Source organism: Phoenix dactylifera, chromosome 10, assembly GCF_009389715.1.
Source record: "Phoenix dactylifera cultivar Barhee BC4 chromosome 10, palm_55x_up_171113_PBpolish2nd_filt_p, whole genome shotgun sequence".
Lineage (NCBI taxonomy): Eukaryota > Viridiplantae > Streptophyta > Magnoliopsida > Arecales > Arecaceae > Phoenix > Phoenix dactylifera.
In genome coordinates this window covers 9,297,761-9,316,884 of record NC_052401.1, presented here as the reverse complement: position 1 = coordinate 9,316,884, position 19,124 = coordinate 9,297,761, and the positions used below count along the sequence as shown (strand labels likewise).

The 19,124-nt window shown below is 41.5% G+C and overlaps 1 protein-coding gene across 1 annotated transcript; it reads left to right on the top strand.

The window, feature by feature from the left end:
• The first annotated feature begins 13,876 nt into the window (after positions 1-13,876).
• Positions 13,877-14,356, top strand: LOC120112243 (B3 domain-containing protein At2g31420-like). The gene has a single exon (XM_039131110.1). It carries the CDS (start codon positions 13,877-13,879, stop codon positions 14,354-14,356), a length of 480 nt encoding a protein of 159 aa, XP_038987038.1.
• The last annotated feature ends 4,768 nt before the right edge of the window (positions 14,357-19,124 follow it).

Here is a 19,124-nt window from a genome sequence, read left to right as displayed (position 1 = left end):
CACCAGGCCAAGTCGTCGCACCCCTCCTCCAAAAGAAAGATTTGCAAGGTTCAGAACTTGGGAGATGTTCTTCTATGTATGTGGGACCTGTGTAATTCTAATAGAGGGGGCTTGGATTTTCTCGGGTGGTCCAAATAAACTTCATTTCTTTCTCTTAATAGAGACCCGAAGCTTTTAATGCACGACATAGATTGAAGGAAAGCGAGAACACTTTGTATGCATTTGGACCCAGATCAAAAGAAAGTTTCTTTCAACTGTTTGACAGTGTAGAGGCTGTTTTCGAATTTAATGCATAGAAAAATATAACCATTTATACTACTATCCTGCCAGAAAGCGCTCCATATTAATTATCACGCAAAGCTACCATACCGCTTATTATGATATTAATCCCATCATCAGATTAATTGCAGGAGGTAAATCTAGATACAACTAATTTGTAAATCCTATTGTATATTTTTGTTATATTTATAATAAAGAAACAGGCCTTTGGTCATATAACTGGGTGCATTTCCTAATAATTATAGAATTATAAAGGCTATCACATTAATTAATATATCTAAATTCTTTCCATCTACTAGAATTTCTTTTTGCGTATATACCTTTCTAAATATAGGAAATTATATGAATATCCTTATAAAGTTACTATTTGCTTGTATACCCTTATAAAATTTTTTATTTGCACGCCTACCCATTAAGGGTATTTTAGTCATTTTAATTTGAAACCGTTAATTTTTTAACGGCGTTAGATGGCATGGGTACATATGCAAAAATAAGAATAAAAAAGGGTAACATAGCAAAACAAGTATTTTACGAGGGTATACATGCAAATATCAATTTTGGAAGGGTATTCACGCAAAATTTAATATTTAGAAGAGTATCCATGCAAAAAACCCATATTTAAATGTCTCTCTCTTTTTAGCTTGCATTGGGGTCCATTTTAGTATGTTGGTGCATGAGCACCTACGTATCGTTTCGTCTATAAATAAAATGTAATAATTGTGTTTGGTGATTACTGTATTGACTTGATTCAAATGCCTAATTTACATTGATGAACTAGGGAGGATTTTAAATTAATTCAGCATTAAATGGTTAAAATTTAAAAATTTTATTTATTTATTTTGAGATTAGGGAGGCCATTGATACTATCTTACTTAATGCGTGAATAGTCTCAGATCTATTTGGAGCTGAAAACAGAATAGGCTGGGCTGTGCCCCTACTCGAGCCTACCTTGAAAAAATTGTTTGTAAGACATTTGGCTTGGCTTAAGCTCAAAAACTTGAAAAAATACGGACACTAAGCCTGACTCTTGCACAGGCACGGGCCGACCCAAAACCTAATCGGGCCTGCTTGAATTAACCACTAGGGCCAAAAATTGAGCCGACCTGATTTGGCCTAATTGGAATTAAGAGATATAAAAGAAAAGTTGGTTTTTTTTCAACATTGTTCCAGAGTTTAATTTTCGTTCTATGAATTTTGTTTTGAGTCTAGGAAGACTGTTTAATAGCATTACTTTATAAGAACATAATAAAATCAATTGCTTTGACAACTGATAGCCGACTTCCTTTCGCTGCACAAACTATAATAAGATTAATTTACAAAAACATAATAAAATTTATATGTGGTAGCAGAGCATAATAAAATTAATTTACACGAACATAGGAAAATTAATCAATGTTAAATATTAAGTTCAATGATAGCAAAATCTCTTCTAATCATTCAAAAAATTATCCAACTCAAGCCAAGTTCAGCTTGTAAAAGTATCTATTCGATTGGTCCCATAAAGATGCACCACAGAAGAAGCGCAAAGATGGAACAAGAGCAAGTTGGTTCAACTTAATCTTCAATTCTGGTTAGGTGTCAAGCTGTAGAATTTGGACCGTTGAAGCTTGTAAATTTGTATGCTTCAATTGAAAAATAAAAGAGCTTCATCTGGAGTAACAAGACCTGCAGAAGCCCAAACAATAGAACCAACCGACCCCCTAGTTAACACAATAGTAACAGTGCATTAAAGCATAAAGGTGCAAAAGAAATAATAAAATTACTTAATTTTTTTATATAGACATGTGCTCGAGACCAATGAAAGGGTCGCGCATGGGGTCTATTTTGGACCTTATTTCGGGCTTCATCCGTGCTTGACTTAGGACAAATTTTTTTGGGCCTGGCAGTGTCAAGCTGGACCACGTATCTACCCAGGAACGGCCGAAAAATCTTTGGGCCATATTTTAATCCCATACTCGATGTGAATTCTTTTGGGCCTATCCCATAGACCGACCCGAAAACAAGCCAGCCCGATGACCCTCAGGCCGGCCCCAGTCCACTTCCAGTTAGTGAACCCAAGTTAGTGAATCAAACTACCCTCACTTTGCTGGAATATGAACCTAGCTACTTGCTAAACTTGAACCTGAGATGACTTCAAGATTCCTTTTTTTTGGATCAAAAAACATCATTGGTGTCAGTTCCTCCTTGGAAAATGATAGCTGAACCAAATTGTATCGAAGCAACTCGGACAAAGTGTGCTCCTAAGGTCATATAATGGCAGCAAACTTGACACATGATGGCAGAAGGTCGACATTCTTTAACATGTATGGCAGAATATACTAGCAGCAATTTCTTGAAATATAATTTTGCTTTTCAAAGTAATAGCCTCTATTATCCTTTGTAACAGAAAATATTGGAAATATAGGCCTTAGTTGGTTGAAACATCATTACTCAGAGAACAAATTAGTAGTTTTGGGACTGATATAATGATTTGGACTTTAAATGAGCGGTGAAAATATTAATTTATTTCCTTTGGATTAGCATAAGAAACTTGCAGCAATAATTGTGTTAAAAGGCCCATCGTGTTCATATAAAGGCTTCTAAGGCCCATTGCTAGGATTTATTTATTATTCCTATTTTGGGGAAATTCCCAATGCTTGGATTCAAACTGGAGATCTAGATTGGGCCCTCTCGATGCAGTTCCTTCACCCTCCCAGCGAAAAGCAGATTTGTTTATGGTGCGAGGAATGTCCAAAATTAATTATTCCCAATTACTAGTCAATTCCATGGGGAACAGAGAACCCAGTCACACGAGAAGGGAACAGGGAGAAGCCTGGGGAGAGGGAGAAGCCTGAATAGAGCTTGAAAGCATGGCAGGTTGAAACTTGCACACACGCACGAGTAGGGGAGAGGAACGTCGGGCCGTCCCTGTTTCCAGGAGGAGAGAGGCAGCCAATTCGAAGAGGACCAGGAAGGTCCATACGCCCGAATAGGGGAGGGGGAGCACGTGGCTTTTGGGTACTTTGCTGCTGTGGGTCCCGGCCCGGATTCTGGAGAGGAACTGTCCGGATTGAAGAGAGGAGAATCGCGTCCCAAGAGCCAAGAGGAGAGGGAAGGGGGAAGCCAATTCCCAGAGGACTGGAGAAAGGGTGCATGTCGCAATGACTGGGGAAAGGGTTGAACTTCCTCTATATATACCAATAAAACTCTCTTCCTTTCTCATTCCTTTTCATCTCCACGAATATTTATACATCCCCAGTTCATCGACTAGCATCTCTCTCTAGCTCGTGCTCTCTCCTTGCTCCTCCTTTCATCCTATAAAAGGCATCAGCAGGAGCCTGTAAACAAGCAAAGTGTGAGGAGAGATGAGTTCAACTACAATCCCAGAGTGGGTGAGAAACTTGGTCGACGAGCATGGTGGCCGTGACCCCTGGTTCATAATGACCAAAACCCTCAAGAGTTCCGACCTCAATCTTCGGGACCAGAACCGCCTCCTCATCCCCTCTCGAGATGTGAAGGTCAACCTCATCCCAATGCTCTCTGAGGCCGAGAAGGCTGATGCCAGCCTTCTTCACCCCACATCAAGGAGGAACATGCCCAGTACTAGTCGTGTTCAAGGAAGGGAGCATAGGGGACTGAACGTATGCGTGTACACTCGAAGCCGGTTTCGCTGCCACCTGAAGCTCACCTGTTGGGACTCTACTGGATCCACTGTGATCAAAGGTCCGGAGTACGGGTTGTTACTGAATCGGAGTTTCTTTCAGGAGAACGATGAGGTGGAGTTGTGGGGCTTCCGGCAAGGCGAGGAAGGGAAGCCATGCTTTGCGCTTGGCAAGAAGACAGTGCGCTGAGTATTCAAATGCCATTCTTTTTCTGGCTTGTGTTGGGGTCCTTTTACTATGTTGGTGCATGAGTACCTATGTGTCCTTCCATCTATAAGTTTGTGATTGGTGATTATTGTATTGATCAATGATAAGCGGATTTGATTCTAATACCTAATTTAGGTGGGTGAACTAGGGAGGATCTTAAATTAAACTAGTATATTAAGTGGTTAAAATTTAAAAATTTTATTTATTTATTTTGGGAGGAGGCCAGAGCTACCCTCATACTACCCTCATATCTGGATAGTTTGATATTTAGTTGGGGCCAGAAACAGGCTGGGCCAATGCCTCCACCCGAGCCTGGCTTAAAATTTATTTTGCCAGACTTCAAGCCAGACTTTAGTCCGAAAATTTGAAAAAATACAGACTAAAGCCCGATCCAAGCAAAGACCGGGGCCCAACGCCAAACCCAATCCAGCCAGCCTAAATTTAGCCATTTGGGCCAAAAACTGAGCCGCTCTAATTTGGCCCAATTCGAATTAAGCGACATAAGAGAAAAGTTGGTTTTCTTTCAACATTGTTTCAAAGTTTGATTTTGGCTCTTTGTTTAATAGTATTAATTTACAAGAATATAATAAAATTAACTGTTTTTTTTTTGGGTAAGTGTAAAATCAATTGCTGATAGCTGATAACCAACTTCCTTTCGCCATGGACACTATAAAATGATTAATTTACGAGAACATTATAAAATTTATGTTCGCCAAAGCAGAGCATAATAAAATTAATTTACACAAAAATAGAAAAATTAATCCATGTTGATATCAAGTTCAATTGTAGCAAATCTTTTCTAATCATTCAAAAAATTATCCAACCCAAGCCAAGTTCAGCTTGTAAAAGCATCTTTTCAATTGGTCTTATGAAGATGCACTATAGAAAAACCGCGAAGATGGAACAAGAGCAAGTTGGTTGCATCAGAGTTGATTCCCACTGGCTGCTGCAACTTAATCTACATTTCTGGATAGGTGTCGAGCTGTAGAATTTGGATTGTTGAAGCTTGCAAATTTTCATTCAGCAACTGAAAACTAAAAGAGTTCCAGCTGGAGTAACAAGACCTATAGAAGCCCAAACAATGTAACCAACAAACCCCATAGTCAATACAATAGTTGCAGTGCATTCAAGCACAAAGTTGCAAAAGAAATAATAAAGTAGTTAATTCTTTGATTGAGTTGAGTTTAATCTTGTATATTAACAATTTCGGCTGTTAACAGAAACAAATTTGAAAATTCTTCACTAGTGCATTTTTATTTAAGCTCAAGGCTAAGGGAATTTTGGGCCTCTCTCAAAGACATGTAACACCTATTATGTTCTTTTTCAAATGGGGACATATATTTTTCAACCGACTCCCTACGTTGTTGTGTCAACCTATCTAAATCGGCTGGTAACACCTCTGGCTCGGTTTTATAAAACTATGCATGGAATTGACTCTCCAATTCTTGCCAAATAAACATAAAATTTGAGAGTAAGTTAACATACCAAGAGAAAGCAAAACCCGTGACTGACTTAGCGAAAAACTTAGTTTAAGAATGTCATGGGTGCCTACTTCATCGTATTGGATAGAAAATCTACCAATATGTTCCATCATAGATACTCCATCATCACTCGAAAACTGAGAGAATTTAGATACTTCATATCATCTAGAGAATTCATAGGCCTTGTCATACCATGCTGGATGTGGCTTCCTATAAATCAGCCTATTAATTGGCCGAAACGGAAAAGCCTGAATAGAGCTTGAAAGCATGGCATGTTGAAACTTGTACACACGCACGAGTTGGGGAGAGGGAGCAGATGAGCTCTGGTGCTTTAGCTGCCGTGGGTCCTGGAAGGATCTCGTTGAAGGGCCATTGTTGGGCTTTGGGTACTCGGGATGCTGTGGCATGTTTGACGCTGAAGAGCTTCAAAGGATGAACAGTTACTTAACCTAACGGAGATAGGGGTCGCAATCGAGCCTAGTTGAGTCAGATATGGATTGGGTTGGATGGAAGTCGGATCAAAAATTTATCAAACCAAATCCGATCTTTTTATTAAACAGGTCAAAAATTTAAATCTAAATCCAACCTATTTATTAAATAGGTAATCCGATCCGGCCCACATAACCTTTTTATTAAACGGGTACATGGGTTAGACAAGTTTTAACAGTTCAAATGAATTTAAACAGGTTAAACGAGTTGAGTTAAATAGGTCAGAATTAGGTTGAGCAGGCTTCAGAAAAGTTAAACAAATTTTAATCAGGTTAAACGAGTCCAATTATGGTTAAACAGGTTGAGTTAAATAGGTCAGAAACGAGTTAAATAGCTCAGAAATAAGTTAAGCTGATTTCAAACAAATTAAACAGATTTTAAATATTTTAAATTGATTGGGCCATAATCCGACTCAATTATTAAACGGATAAAAATAGATTAAATGGATTAAAGATTTAAATCTAAATCTAATAGGTTTAGATGAATTTATTTATTTATGATCTAAATTTATTTATCTCAAATTCAAACTTACTTATAAATTGGGCAACTTTGGTTTAGAAGAGAAACATTGGCCCGTCCCCGGTCCCAGGAGGAGAGGGGCAGCCAATCCCATGAGGGAGCACGTGGCTTTTGTGTACTTTGCGGCTCTGGATCCCAGCCCGGATTCAAGAGGGGAACTGTGGGTCCCGGACTCAAGAGAGGAGCATCCCGTCCCAAGAGCCAAGAGGAGAGGGCAGCCAATTCCTAGAGGACTGGGGAAAGGGTGCATGCAGCAATGAGATGGCAATTCCTCTATATGTACCCAATAAAACTCTCTTCCTTCTTCATTCCTTCTCATCTACACGAATATTTCTACAACCCCAATCCATCGACAAGGATCGCTCTCTCTCTTTTCTCCTTCTTTCACCCTGTAAAAGGCATCAGCTGGAGCCTGTAAACAAGGAAAGTGTGAGGAGAGATGAGCTCAATTACAATTCCTGAGTGGGTGGGAGATTTGGTGTGCAAGCTTGGCGGCAGTGACCCCTGGTTCATAATGACTAAAACCCTCAAGAGTTCCGACCTCAATCTTCGGGACCAGAACTGCCTCCTCATCCCCTCTCGAGATGTGAAGGTCAACCTCATCCCAATGCTCTCTGAGGCCGAGAAGGCTGCTGCCAGCCTTCTTCACCCCACATCAAGGAGGAACATGCCCAGTACTAGTCGTGTTCAAGGAAGGGAGCATGGGGGACTGGAGGTATGCGTGTACACTCGAAGCCGGTTTCGCTGCCACCTGATGCTCACCTGTTGGGACTCTATTGGATCCACTGTGATCAAAGGTCCGGAGTACGGGTTCCGTGAGGGCGTGTGTTTAGTTCCACATCGATTATTCGCTAGGTAGATCTTGGGTACTTATACAGGATCAGGAAACCCAAATAATACCTTCCGGCTAGCCATTTTGGGTGAGGTCCTGGGTTGTTACAAATAGTATTAGAGCGGACCTGGCCCATAACCTATGTGGACTAGGGGACACTACAGCACGGATCCATTAGGGCTGACCACGGGCCAATCGTGGTGTTTGTGATTAGATTTGAATAGATTTGAACCCTTAGTCTGACGAGGATGTCAGGGCTTGAACTGGGGGAGTATGTGAGGACCCGTACGGGCGTGTGTTTAGTCCCATATCGATTATTCGCTGGGTAGATCTTGGGTACTTATACAGGATCAAGGAACCCAAATAATACCTTCTGGTTAGGCCATTTTGGGTGAAGTCCTGGGTTGTTACAGTTACTCAACTAGAGTTTTGTTCAGGAGAACATAAGGTCGAGTTGTAGGGCTTCCGCAAGGCGAGGAGGAGAAGCTGTGCTTTGCGCTTGGCAAGAAGACAGTGAGTTGAGTATCAAATGCCATTCTTTTTCTGGCTTGTGTTGGGGTCCTTTTACTATGTTGGTGCATGAGTACCTATGTGTCCTTTCATCTATAAGTTTGTGATTGGTGATTATTGTATTGATCAATGATAAGTGGATTTGATTCTAATACCTAATTTATAGGTGGGTGAACTAGGGAGGGTCTTAAATTAAACTAGTATATTAAATGGTTAAAAATTAATTATTTTTTTTTTTTTTAAGATTAGGGAGGCCAGAGCTTCCTTCATACTACCTTAATATGTGGATAGTTTGGTATTTAGTTGGGGCCAGAAACAGGCTGGGCCATGCTTCCACCCGAGCCTGGCTCAAAATTTATTTTGCCAGACTTCAGGCCACACTTAAGTCCGAAAGCTTGAAAAAATACAGACTAAAGCCCGACCCAAGCAAAGACCAGGGCCCAACGCCAAAACCATTCCAGCCAGCCTAAATTTAGCCATTTGGGCCAAAAATTGAGCCGACCTGATTTGGCCCAATTCGAATTAAGCGACATAAGAGAAAAGTTTGTTTTCTTTCAACATTGTTTCTAAGTTTGATTTTGGCTCTATGAAGGTTGTTTAATAGTATTAATTTACAAGAATATAATAAAATTGACCGCTTTTTTTTGGGTAAGTATAAAATCAGTTGCTTTGATAGCTGATAACCAACTTCCTTTTGCCATAGACACTATAAAAAGATTAATTTACAAGAACATTATAAAATTTATGTTCGCCAAAGCGGAACATAATTAAATTAATTTACACAAAAATAGAAAAATTAATTCCATTTTGATATCAAGTTCAATTGTAGCAAATCTTTTCTAATCATTCAAAAATTATCCAACCCAAGCCAAGTTCAGCTTGTAAAAGCTTCTTTTCAATTAGTCTTATGAAGATGCACTATAGAAAAAGTGCGAAGATGGAACAAGAGCAAGTTGGTTGCAGCAGAGTTGATTCCCACTGGCTGCTGGAACTTAATTTATATTTCTGGATAGCTGTCGAGCTGTAGAATTTCGATTGTTGAAGCTTGCAAATTTTCATTCAGCAACTAAAAACTAAAAGAGTTCCAACTTGAGTAACAAGACCTATAGAAGCCCAAACAATGTAACCAACAGACCCCCTAGTCAATCCAATAGTTGCAGTGCATTCAAGCACAAAGTTGCAAAAGAAATAATAAAGTAGTTAATTCTTCGATTGAGTTGAGTTTAATCTTGTATATTAACAATTTTGGCTGTTAACAGAAACAAATTAGAAAATTCTTCACTAGTGCGTTTTTATTTAAGCTCAAGGCTAAAGGCATTTTGGGCCTCTCTCAAAGACATGTAACACCTATTATGTTCTTTTCAAATGAGGACATATTTTTCACCTGACTCCCTAGGTTGTTGTGTCAACCTACACCTTTGGCTCGGTTTTTATAAAACTATGCATGGAATTGACTCTCCAATTCTTGCCAAAGTAAACATAAAATTTGAGAGTAAGTTTAACATACCAAGAGAAAGCAGAACCCTTGACTGACTTAGCGGAAAACTTAGTTTAAGAATGTCATGGGTGCCTATTTCATCATATTGGACAGAAACCTACCAATATATTCCATCATAGATACTCCATCATCACTCGAAAACTGAGAGAATTTGGATACTTCATATCATCTAGAGAATTCATGGGCCTAGTCATACCATGCTGGATGTGGCTTCCTATAAATCAGCCTATTAATTGGCGAAATGGAAAACTAAGTTGTTCTCTAGCCAAATCTGCCAAATGAGCTGGATTTGGCGGTCATTGACCCTGCTCATCCTGATTTTGCCGTACTACGCATTCCTACAAGGATGATGTAGTTGCAGTTGAAAAAAAGGTCTCCAATGTGTCACATGGGGCTGACATTAGCTTGATGAAGACTCCTTTCCAATGCTTAAGGAACAAACATAGGAACAGATAAGTGGATCCCTTGAGGAGATGCATTATTGACTGGAGGAAACCCAACTTGCCCTGCAATGTCAATAATTAGGATGGCTGAAGGTGCCAAAATTATTACTGGAGCCGCTTGCTGTAATATGTTACCGAGTCCACCTTGCCTCGAGCATTAATAGCAGTACCTGTTCCAGATGTCAGGTTCAGTTGTGTTGCCCAGAAAGCAACCAAGGAGGGGGTGAATTGGGTTCTAATTAAAATTAGATTTTTTAATTTTATCTAGTAGATTAATGAAAACTTCTTGATTTAAACAAATGTAATTAAATAATTTATAAGAAAGCAATAAAAGTAATAAAGCAAGATAAATCACAACACAAACACAGAATTTTTATAGTGGTTCGAAGCCAACCCTTGCTCCTACGTCCACTCTCCAAGCTTTTCTTGGGAGTTCACTATAATCTCAAGATTACGGCCCGGTTGTTTTACAAGCTCACAACCCACACTTGTTGATTTTTCATAGGATCACAACGAACCTGGTCCAGTTTTTCTGGCTCACCGACTAAAATTCGTTTGTTTTTTCAGGCTCACAAACAATCCAGCTGGTTTTGCGGGCTCACCAACCAAAACCTACTCCGTTGGTTTTACGGGTTCACCAACAAACCATAACCCTTTGATTCAATCTTCTGATTGAATCAAATAACATATGTCAAAGAAAATAGAGTTTAAAGATTACAAGCTTCTTAAAATAAGCAGATATAACAATATAAACAAAATTGTAAAGAAAGAAGCTCTCAAACAGAATTTGCTGATGCGAGACTTGGCTTCTCCTTTACTGGATCCTCTCTTGAATGCGCTGGTGGTTGAGGATCCCTCCAATGAACCTTTTAATGTGAGGAGTGCTCTGAAATCACTTGGAATGAAATAACTCCTTTTTTTCGCTTTGAAGGGCTCTGACTCTTCTTTGGTGATTGATTCACTTGAATGCTCTTAATGAAATTTTCCTCTTCTTGTTGTGTATCCCTTAGAACCACCTTTTATAACTTAACTCCTCGAAAACTAGCCGTTAGAGAGGAGAAAAGAGCCGTTCTGAACAAAACTGTACGTCCTGACAAAGTATCCGTTGGGATCGGAGTCGACTTGCCCATCTTGGAGTTGGCTTGGCTGAAACAGGAGACGCCTCGTGAAAATTTGGAGTCGACTCGAGTTCGGGCTCTTACAAATAGACTCTCTATTGATCCTGTAAGAGACGACTCGAAGGAATCGGGACTCGACTCGCCCATAGCATCTTCAAATGTGAACTACCAGCTCTCTTTCAAGAGATGGCTCAAGCATTTCGGAGTCGGCTCGCGTTCTGGTTTGTAAGAAAATGCTCTCGGCCATTTTCTGTAAGAGTTGACTCATGAACAGCTGGAGTCGACTCGCGTTCTACGACTTGGAAATCAGCTCTCTGTCTTTTCTGTAAGAGTCGACTCGTGAATAGTTGGAGTCGACCTCACGTCTGCGACTTGAAAATCCGCTCTCTGTCTTTTCTGTAAGAGTCGACTCGTGAACAGTTAGAGTCGACTCGCGTTCTGCGACTTGAAAATCAGCTCTCTGTCTTTTTCTGTAAGAATCGACTTGTGAACAGTTGGAGTCGACTCGCGCTCTGCACTCTTGAAAAACTACTTTCTGTCTTTACTGTAAGAGTCGGTTTGTGAATAGTTGGAGTCGACTCGCTCTCTGCACTTTTGAAAAACTGCTCTTTGTTTTTACTGTAAGAGTCAACTTGCCTCATCTGGAAGTCGGCTCGAGGAAGTGCTAGATAGTAACCATGTGCCAGAGTCGACTCGAGAATTCTGGGAGTCGACTCGAGTGCAAGGCAAATACTTAAATGGTTCCAAACATGAGTAAAACTCATCTTAAAATTCTTGAACCATTTTCTAAGGCATTCTTTTAACTCTAAAAGTATTTTACCTGAAACACCTCACTTGAATTCATTAGTATAATATGAAATATACTCAAGTGTTTTGAGCTTATCAAAATCAAATAGGGGATCAACAATCACTTAGCAAGTTGCCTCCCAACATAAACCACAACTTCAATTGCAGGCCTACTTCCGTTACCACAATGACCCAATGAAATCTCCACTAGCAGTTATATTTGGCCTATAGCTGGCCGAAGCAATTGCTTAGAATAGGCATTGTGTCCTAACAAGTAGTCCAAAATTCTGAAGTAGGGCTTCATTTGTGACGATTCTCCCCACATAATACTCAGCCTTTCCTTTATCATATGACATTATTTTTTTTTAAAGTTAGTCCATTCCAAAATTTTTTACACTTCTATCCTTCAAGTTTTGAGCAGGTGATTGGCATGTGAACTGGGGATAGCTTTCAAAGATCTGCATGCTCAAGGATGCATTACAAGACATTCGTGAAGATCGATTCTAATCATCCAAAACTACAATCAACTTATCAATTTGATTGGATATATTTGCATAGAAGAACTCTCCTATTAGCTTACTAATGGTCTCAAAACTGTAGCAAATTGGCTCGTCAATGCTTCCAAGAGATCCTTTTGATTTTTATCCAAATATTATTGAATTATGCAATGGTGTCACACATTTAGCCCTGCTACCCATTGGAATGATCCCGTAATTGGAAGATGGCCTTCATATTGGCCAGCATTCCTGTGGGGAAACACATCTTGTTAGGTTCCACCACTAACAACACTATAAGATTGCTGTGAGGGTGAGGAGTTCTCCACGAACTCGGCCTGGAAAACTTGTTGCTCTTCTGTCGTAGAAGAGTCTTCAATAGGATTGGTGGAAGGCTGAACATCAATCTTCTTCTTAGGCAGCATTCCATGATAGTTCCATCGAGCATGCCAAAAAACTTGTTTCTCTTGGTTTCAGGACAAAAATCGGGATTCCAAGCAAATGGCAGCACAAGGAGATTTGAGCGGAGTGCCACCTGTCTACAGCCGGAATTTGAAGAAATAAGATTGCGTTTAATTGCCTTGAATCTTTAAAGAGTTTTGAGATCACATAATGCTACCTAAATCTACTGTAAAAACTAGAACAAAACAAAGAAGAAGATAATATGAAGCGATTTCAATGCTTGGATATTGATTGGGCCCTCTTGATGCAGTTCCTCCACCCTCCCAGTTCAAAGCAGATTTGTTTATGGTGCTTGACAACGACCAGCATACCAACTTCAGTGACTCAAACATGAGCGCGAGGAATGTCCAAAATTAATTATTCCCAATTACTAGTCAATTCCGGGGTGAAGAAGGAAACCAGTCACACGACAAGCGGACTAGCGGGAGAAGCCTGGGAAGAGGGACAAGGCATGTTGACACTTGTACACAGGACGAGTAGGGGAGAGGGAGAAGATGAGTTGTGGTGCTTTGGCTGCTGTGGGTCCTGGAAGGATTTCGCTGAAGGGATGCTGCGTCATTGTTGGGCTTTGGGTGCTCGGGATGCTTTGGCATGTTTGACGCTGAACGGCTTCAAAGGATGAACAGTTATCCACACGCACGAGTAAACGAAGGGGAGCAGGCGACTTTTGCGGACTGCGGATCCCACACACTGGTTCCCCGATTCAAGAGAAGAACGTTGGCCCGTCCCTGGGTCCAGGAGGAGAGAGGCAGCCAATTCCAAGAGGACCCGGAAGGTCCACACGCCCGAGTACAGGGGAGAGGGAGCACGCCGCTTTTGGGGACTTTGCTACTGTGGGTACCAGCCCCCGATTCTAGGGAGGAACTGTGATTCGAAAGAGGAGAATAACGTTCCCAAAAGCCAACAGGAGAGGGAAGCCAATTCCCAGAGGACTGGGGAGAGGGCGCATGCAGCAATGAGATGGCAATTCCCTATATATACCAATAACTCTCTTCCTTCTTCATTCCTTCTCATCTACACGAATATTTACACAACCCCAATTCGTCGACATTTTTCCTTCTTTCACCCTGTGAAAGTTATCAGCACGAGCCTGTAAACAAGCAAAGTGTGAGGAGAGATGAGTTCAACTACAATCCCTGAGTGGGTGAGAAAGTTGGTGGGCGAGCATGGCGGCAGTGACCCCTGGTTCATAACGACCAAAACCCTCACGAGTTCCGACCGCAATTTTCGGAACCAGAACCGCCTCCTCATCCCCTCTCAAGATGTGAACGACAACCTGATCCCAATGCTCTCTGAGGCCGAGAAGACTGCTGCCAGCCTTCACCCCACGTCAAGGAGGATAAGCAGTAATGATCGTGCTCAAGGAAGGGAGCATGGAGGGCTGGATGTATACGTGTGCTCTCGTAACGGGTATCACTGGAACTTGAAGCTCACCTGCTGGGACACCACTAGATCCACTGTGATAAAAGGTCAGGATTATAAGGCCTTCATGATCTTTGGTACCCTTCAGGTGAACGATAAGGTGGAGTTGTGGGGCTTCCGGCAAGGCGAGGAGGGGAAGCTGTGCTTTGCGCTTGGCAAGAAGACAGTGAGCTGAGCATTTCAAATGCCATTCTTTTCTAGCTTGTGTTTGGGTCCTTTCAGTATGTTGGTGCATGAGTAGCTATGTGTCGTTTCATCTATACGTCTGTGTTTGGTGATTATTGTATTGATCAATGATAAGTGGACTTTATTTTAATAGCTAATTTATATGGATGAACTAGAGAGGATCTTAAATTAAGCTAGTACATTAAATGTTTAAAATTTAAAAAAATTTACTTATTTATTTAGAGATTAGGGAGGCCAGTGCTACCCTAACACTACCTTACTTAATATATGGATAGTCTGAGATCTAGTTGGGGCAAGAAACAGGCTGCGCCATGCCCTTTCCCGAGCCTAACTTGAAATTTTTTTGCCAAAACTTCAGGACAGGCTTAAGTCCGAAAGCTTGAAAAAATATAGACTGAAGCCCGACCAGAGCATAGACCCGGGCACAACCCCAAACTCAATCCAGCTAGCCTAAATTTACCCACTGGGGCCAAAAATTGAGCCGGCCTAATTTGGCCCAATAGGAATTAAGTGACATAAGAGGAAAGTAGATTTTCTTTCAATGTTGTTCCAGAGTTTGATTGTAGCTCTATGAAGACTGTTTAATTGCATTAATTTACAAGAACATAATAAAATCGATTGCTTTTTTTCGGTAAGTGCAAAATCTATTGCTTTGATAGCTGATAACCGACTTCTTATCGCTATAGACATCATAAAACACTAATTTACAAGAACATAATAAAATTTATGTTCGCCATAGCATAGCATAATAAAATTAATTCACACGAACATAGAAAAATTAATCCATGTTGAATATTAAGTTCAATGGTATTGTGGAAATAAAGGGGTCTGGACTTAGTCCCACATCGACTAAATAGCGGAGAGGTCTGTTCCTTAAATGAAGAGGAGCTACCCCTTTCTCTTCAGAGGCGCCTTTTGGTGGGGGCAAAACCGTGCGTTAGGAAGAGACTATGAACCCTCTTCAAAGCGCCAATGATGAGGTCGGGGTTCCTCCGACCTCAGACCTTAGCCCCTACCGAACTGGAACAGGAAAAGAAGACTGTGTCCCCATAGGAGGTATTGTCCGCTTTGGGGTAGGAACGACACAGATCGGCCTCCCTTACGGTTTTGTCTTTTAAAAGGCGCCTTCCGAGGGAAGGGTAATCGAGTCCTCTATTTAAGGCACAGACCTTTTCGCTATTCAGTCGATGTAGGACTAACTCCGAGACCTTTTATTCTTACAACATCAACCCCCCAGCGGAAAGGTTTGAGCCGAGGTCAAGGGCCCCTACCTGGTGCGCCAATGATGTCGGGGTTCCCCCGACCTCAGACTTTAGCCCCCACCGAACTGGAACAGGAAAAGAAGACTGCGTCCCCACAGGAGGTATTATCCGCTTTGGGGCAGGATACGACATAGGTTGGCCTCCCTCATGGTTTTATCCTTTAAAAGGCACCTCCAAAGGGAAAGATAATCGAGCCCTCCATTTAAGACACAGACCTTTCTCTATTCAGTCGATGTGGGGCTAAGTCCGAGACGTTTTATTTCCACAACAAATGGTAGCAAATCTTTTCTAGTCATTCAAAAAATTATCCAACCCAAGCCAAGTTCAGCTTGTAATAGCATCTTTTCAATTGGTCTCATGAAGATGCACTATAGAAGAAGCATGAAGATGGAACAACGGTGATGACCCAAAGATTGATTCATAGATTGATTTTGATGATCACAAAACCTTGAAGTATAGATACTAATGTTTATGTTGCAAGGAGAAAGATATTTATTTTGCAAGGAACATAGCAAGTTGGAAGAACACAAGAAGGCCTCCAAAGCTCTCAAGTTGGAAGAAAGCTACAATTTATTGGCCCAAGTTTAAAGTTCAAAGGATTCAAATTGGAGGAGTAAAATCAAAAGAAAAATTCAAAAGAACAGTCTTCGAGTCGACTCCAGTGGAATTCGAGTCGACTCCGAAGAAGTATGAGTCGACTCCGGAGAAGTATGAGTCGACTCCTAGGAGTCACAGGCAGAAAAGTCAGAGAGCAGTTTTTGGGTCTGAGATTCGAGTCGACTCCCGCATTGCACGAGTCGACTCCGAGACTCCGCGACCATCAACAGACAGAAAACCAAGTTACTGCCTCTGAGATTCGAGTCGACTCCCAGACAGCTCGAGTCGACTCCAAGGCAGCGCTACACCAAGATGGCAGAAGGCTGTGTTTCGCAAACTGAGAGCCGAGTCGACTCCAAGGAAGTTCGAGTCGACTCCAAGACTGGACGAGCCAAAAGACAAAGAATCGGGAGTTCGGGCTCTGAGATTCGAGTCGACTCCCAGGACAGTCGAGTCGACTCGAGAGGACAAAATTCAAAATTGGATCCACGGACTTCAGTGGATGAGCCGACTCCGAAATTGCCAAGTCAGCTCCAGAAGTTGGCGAGTCGACTCCAGGTTAAGACGAGTCGACTCCCAGTCGAGGCAAGCACATTAATTTCAAATTTGGAACAGTGGCCGAGTCGTCTCCGTAAAACACGAGCCGACTCCTGCAACAGGCGAGCCGACTCCTGATCGCGCGAGTCGACTCTGATCCCAACGGTAACATTGTCAGAAAATGCAGACTGTGTCCAACGGCTCTTTTTCTTGTCTCTAACGGCTATATTCTTGTTTCCACGCCATCTAAAGCTATAAAAACAAGAAGAGAGCTAGGGGAGAACTCATGGAAGTGGGAGAGATCATCTAGGAAAGAGATCTCAAAGAGATTACAAAGGAAATCTCCCATAAGCACAAAAGGGCCATCCAAAACGAAATAGAGAGAAGAAGAGCATCCAAGTGAATCCGAAAGCTTCCTCTCCATCCGTGTGCTGCCTCGGGGATCCTCTACTTCATGCCAAATCAGAGGAGGATCAAGTAAAGAAGAAGCCGAGCTCCTCCATCTTCAAAACTCGTTTGAGGGCTTCTCTTTACTCTATTTGTTTATATTGTCATATTTGCTTGTTTAAGAAGCTTTGTTTTGTTTTATACTTTGTTTTAATATCTTGTAACTTGATTCAATCAAGGGATTGAATCAAGGGGTTAAGGTTTGTTGGTGAGCCAAAGAAAAACCAACGGTGTTAAGGTTTGTTGGTGAGCCAAAGAAAAACCAACGGTGTTAAGGTTTGTTGGTGAGCCAAAGGGAAAACCAACGGTGATAGGTTGTTGGTGAGCCGAGGGTAAAACCAACGTGTAAGGGTTTGATTGTGATCCCGGGAAAACAATCGGGGAGGTTCTAGTCGGTGAGCCAGGGAAAACCGACCGAGTTCGTTGTGCGCTCGTAAAACAACAAGTTGGGTTGTGAGCTTGTAAAACAACCGGCTGTAATCGGTAGGATTATAGTGAAATTTCCAAGAGGTCTTGGGGAGTGGATGTAGGTGCTGGGGTGCACCGAACCACTATATGTCTTTTTGTGTTGTAATGCCTCTAGTTATTGTCTAACTAACACACTTACTTACTTAGATAAATTGCTTGCTTAATTCTTATCCGCACATCCTTTAGTTGCAAGCATATTTAATCAAGTCGAAGTCTATACATCAAACACTTGCTAAGTTTAACTTTCACTGTGCATCTATACAACTTACCATAGTAAATCAAAAAGTTTTAGAAGTAGCATAAAAGTTTTAAAAGACCCAATTCACCCCCCCTCTTGGGTTGTATCTACTGGGCAACAAACGGCAAGTTTGGTTGCATCAGAGTTGATTCCCATTAGCTACTGCAGAATTTGGATTGTTGATGTTGCCCAGAGATGGTCACCCAAGAGGGGGGTGAATTGGGTGTTTTAAAACTTTTTGTCCAATTAAAAATAAAACACACAAATGTATGAGCTAAAGTAAAAATAGAGGTATGAAAACAGACAATCGCAAACACAAGGTTTTATAGTGGTTCGGAGCTTCCACTGCTCCTACATCCACTCCCCAAAGCACCTTTGGAAATTTCCACTATAATCCAAGATTACAGTCCGGTAGTTTTGCGAGTGCACTACCCAACTCGTTGTTTTACACCGGGCTAACAACGAACCCTACAACCCCCAATTTCACCTAGGCTTGGGACGCCTTTCCCTTGTTCCAAGTCCCTTCACTGGAACAAGCACAATAATGAAAAGTTTTACAAGGATTCAAAAGCTCTTAAGAAGCAAATAAAACAGTGAGAAATAATAAAACCCGGAAGAACCCTTTTAGCCGTTGGAAGCATGGGAAGTGGTGGTTCTTCCGATGTGGATTGCGTTGGCTTGAATGTGAGCTTTGAATGCCGAGCGGGAGAGAGTAGTTGAGCACGAAATCAGTTGGGAAGCTTGAAGGCACTTGATTTCTTCACTTGAATGCACTAACTCCCTTGAACCTCTTTTTCTTTCTTCTCTCTTGAATGATCTTATGTTAGGTTGGTGAGAAGTTGTTGGAAGGCACTTAAGAGCTCCCTTTTATAGCCCAAAAAGCAAATATAGCCGCTAGACACAAAGAAAGAAATGTTTGAAATTCAAACAAACCTGCAAAAAGGTGTCAGTCGCGTCCCAGGCGCTCCGGAGACATCTCCGCTTCAACGCGAGACGTCTCGGCTGTAAGATTTTTCTTTTGACGTTGTTTGGGGTCGACTCGGCGCTTTACGGGGACGACTCTGATGATGAACCGTTTGAATGCTTGTTTTTCTATTTTTCTGAGAGGGTCGCCTCGGCACTTTACGGGGACGTCTCAGGATGTTTGCACTTTTTGCATGGGGACGACTCCGCTGCCTCGGGGACGACTCCGCTGTTTTATCTTCGAA

What these genes read in the sequence shown, in the direction of transcription:
- LOC120112243 (XM_039131110.1), top strand. Translation starts at nt 13,877, where the DNA reads ATGAGTTCAACTACAATCCCTGAGTGGGTGAGAAAGTTGGTGGGCGAG.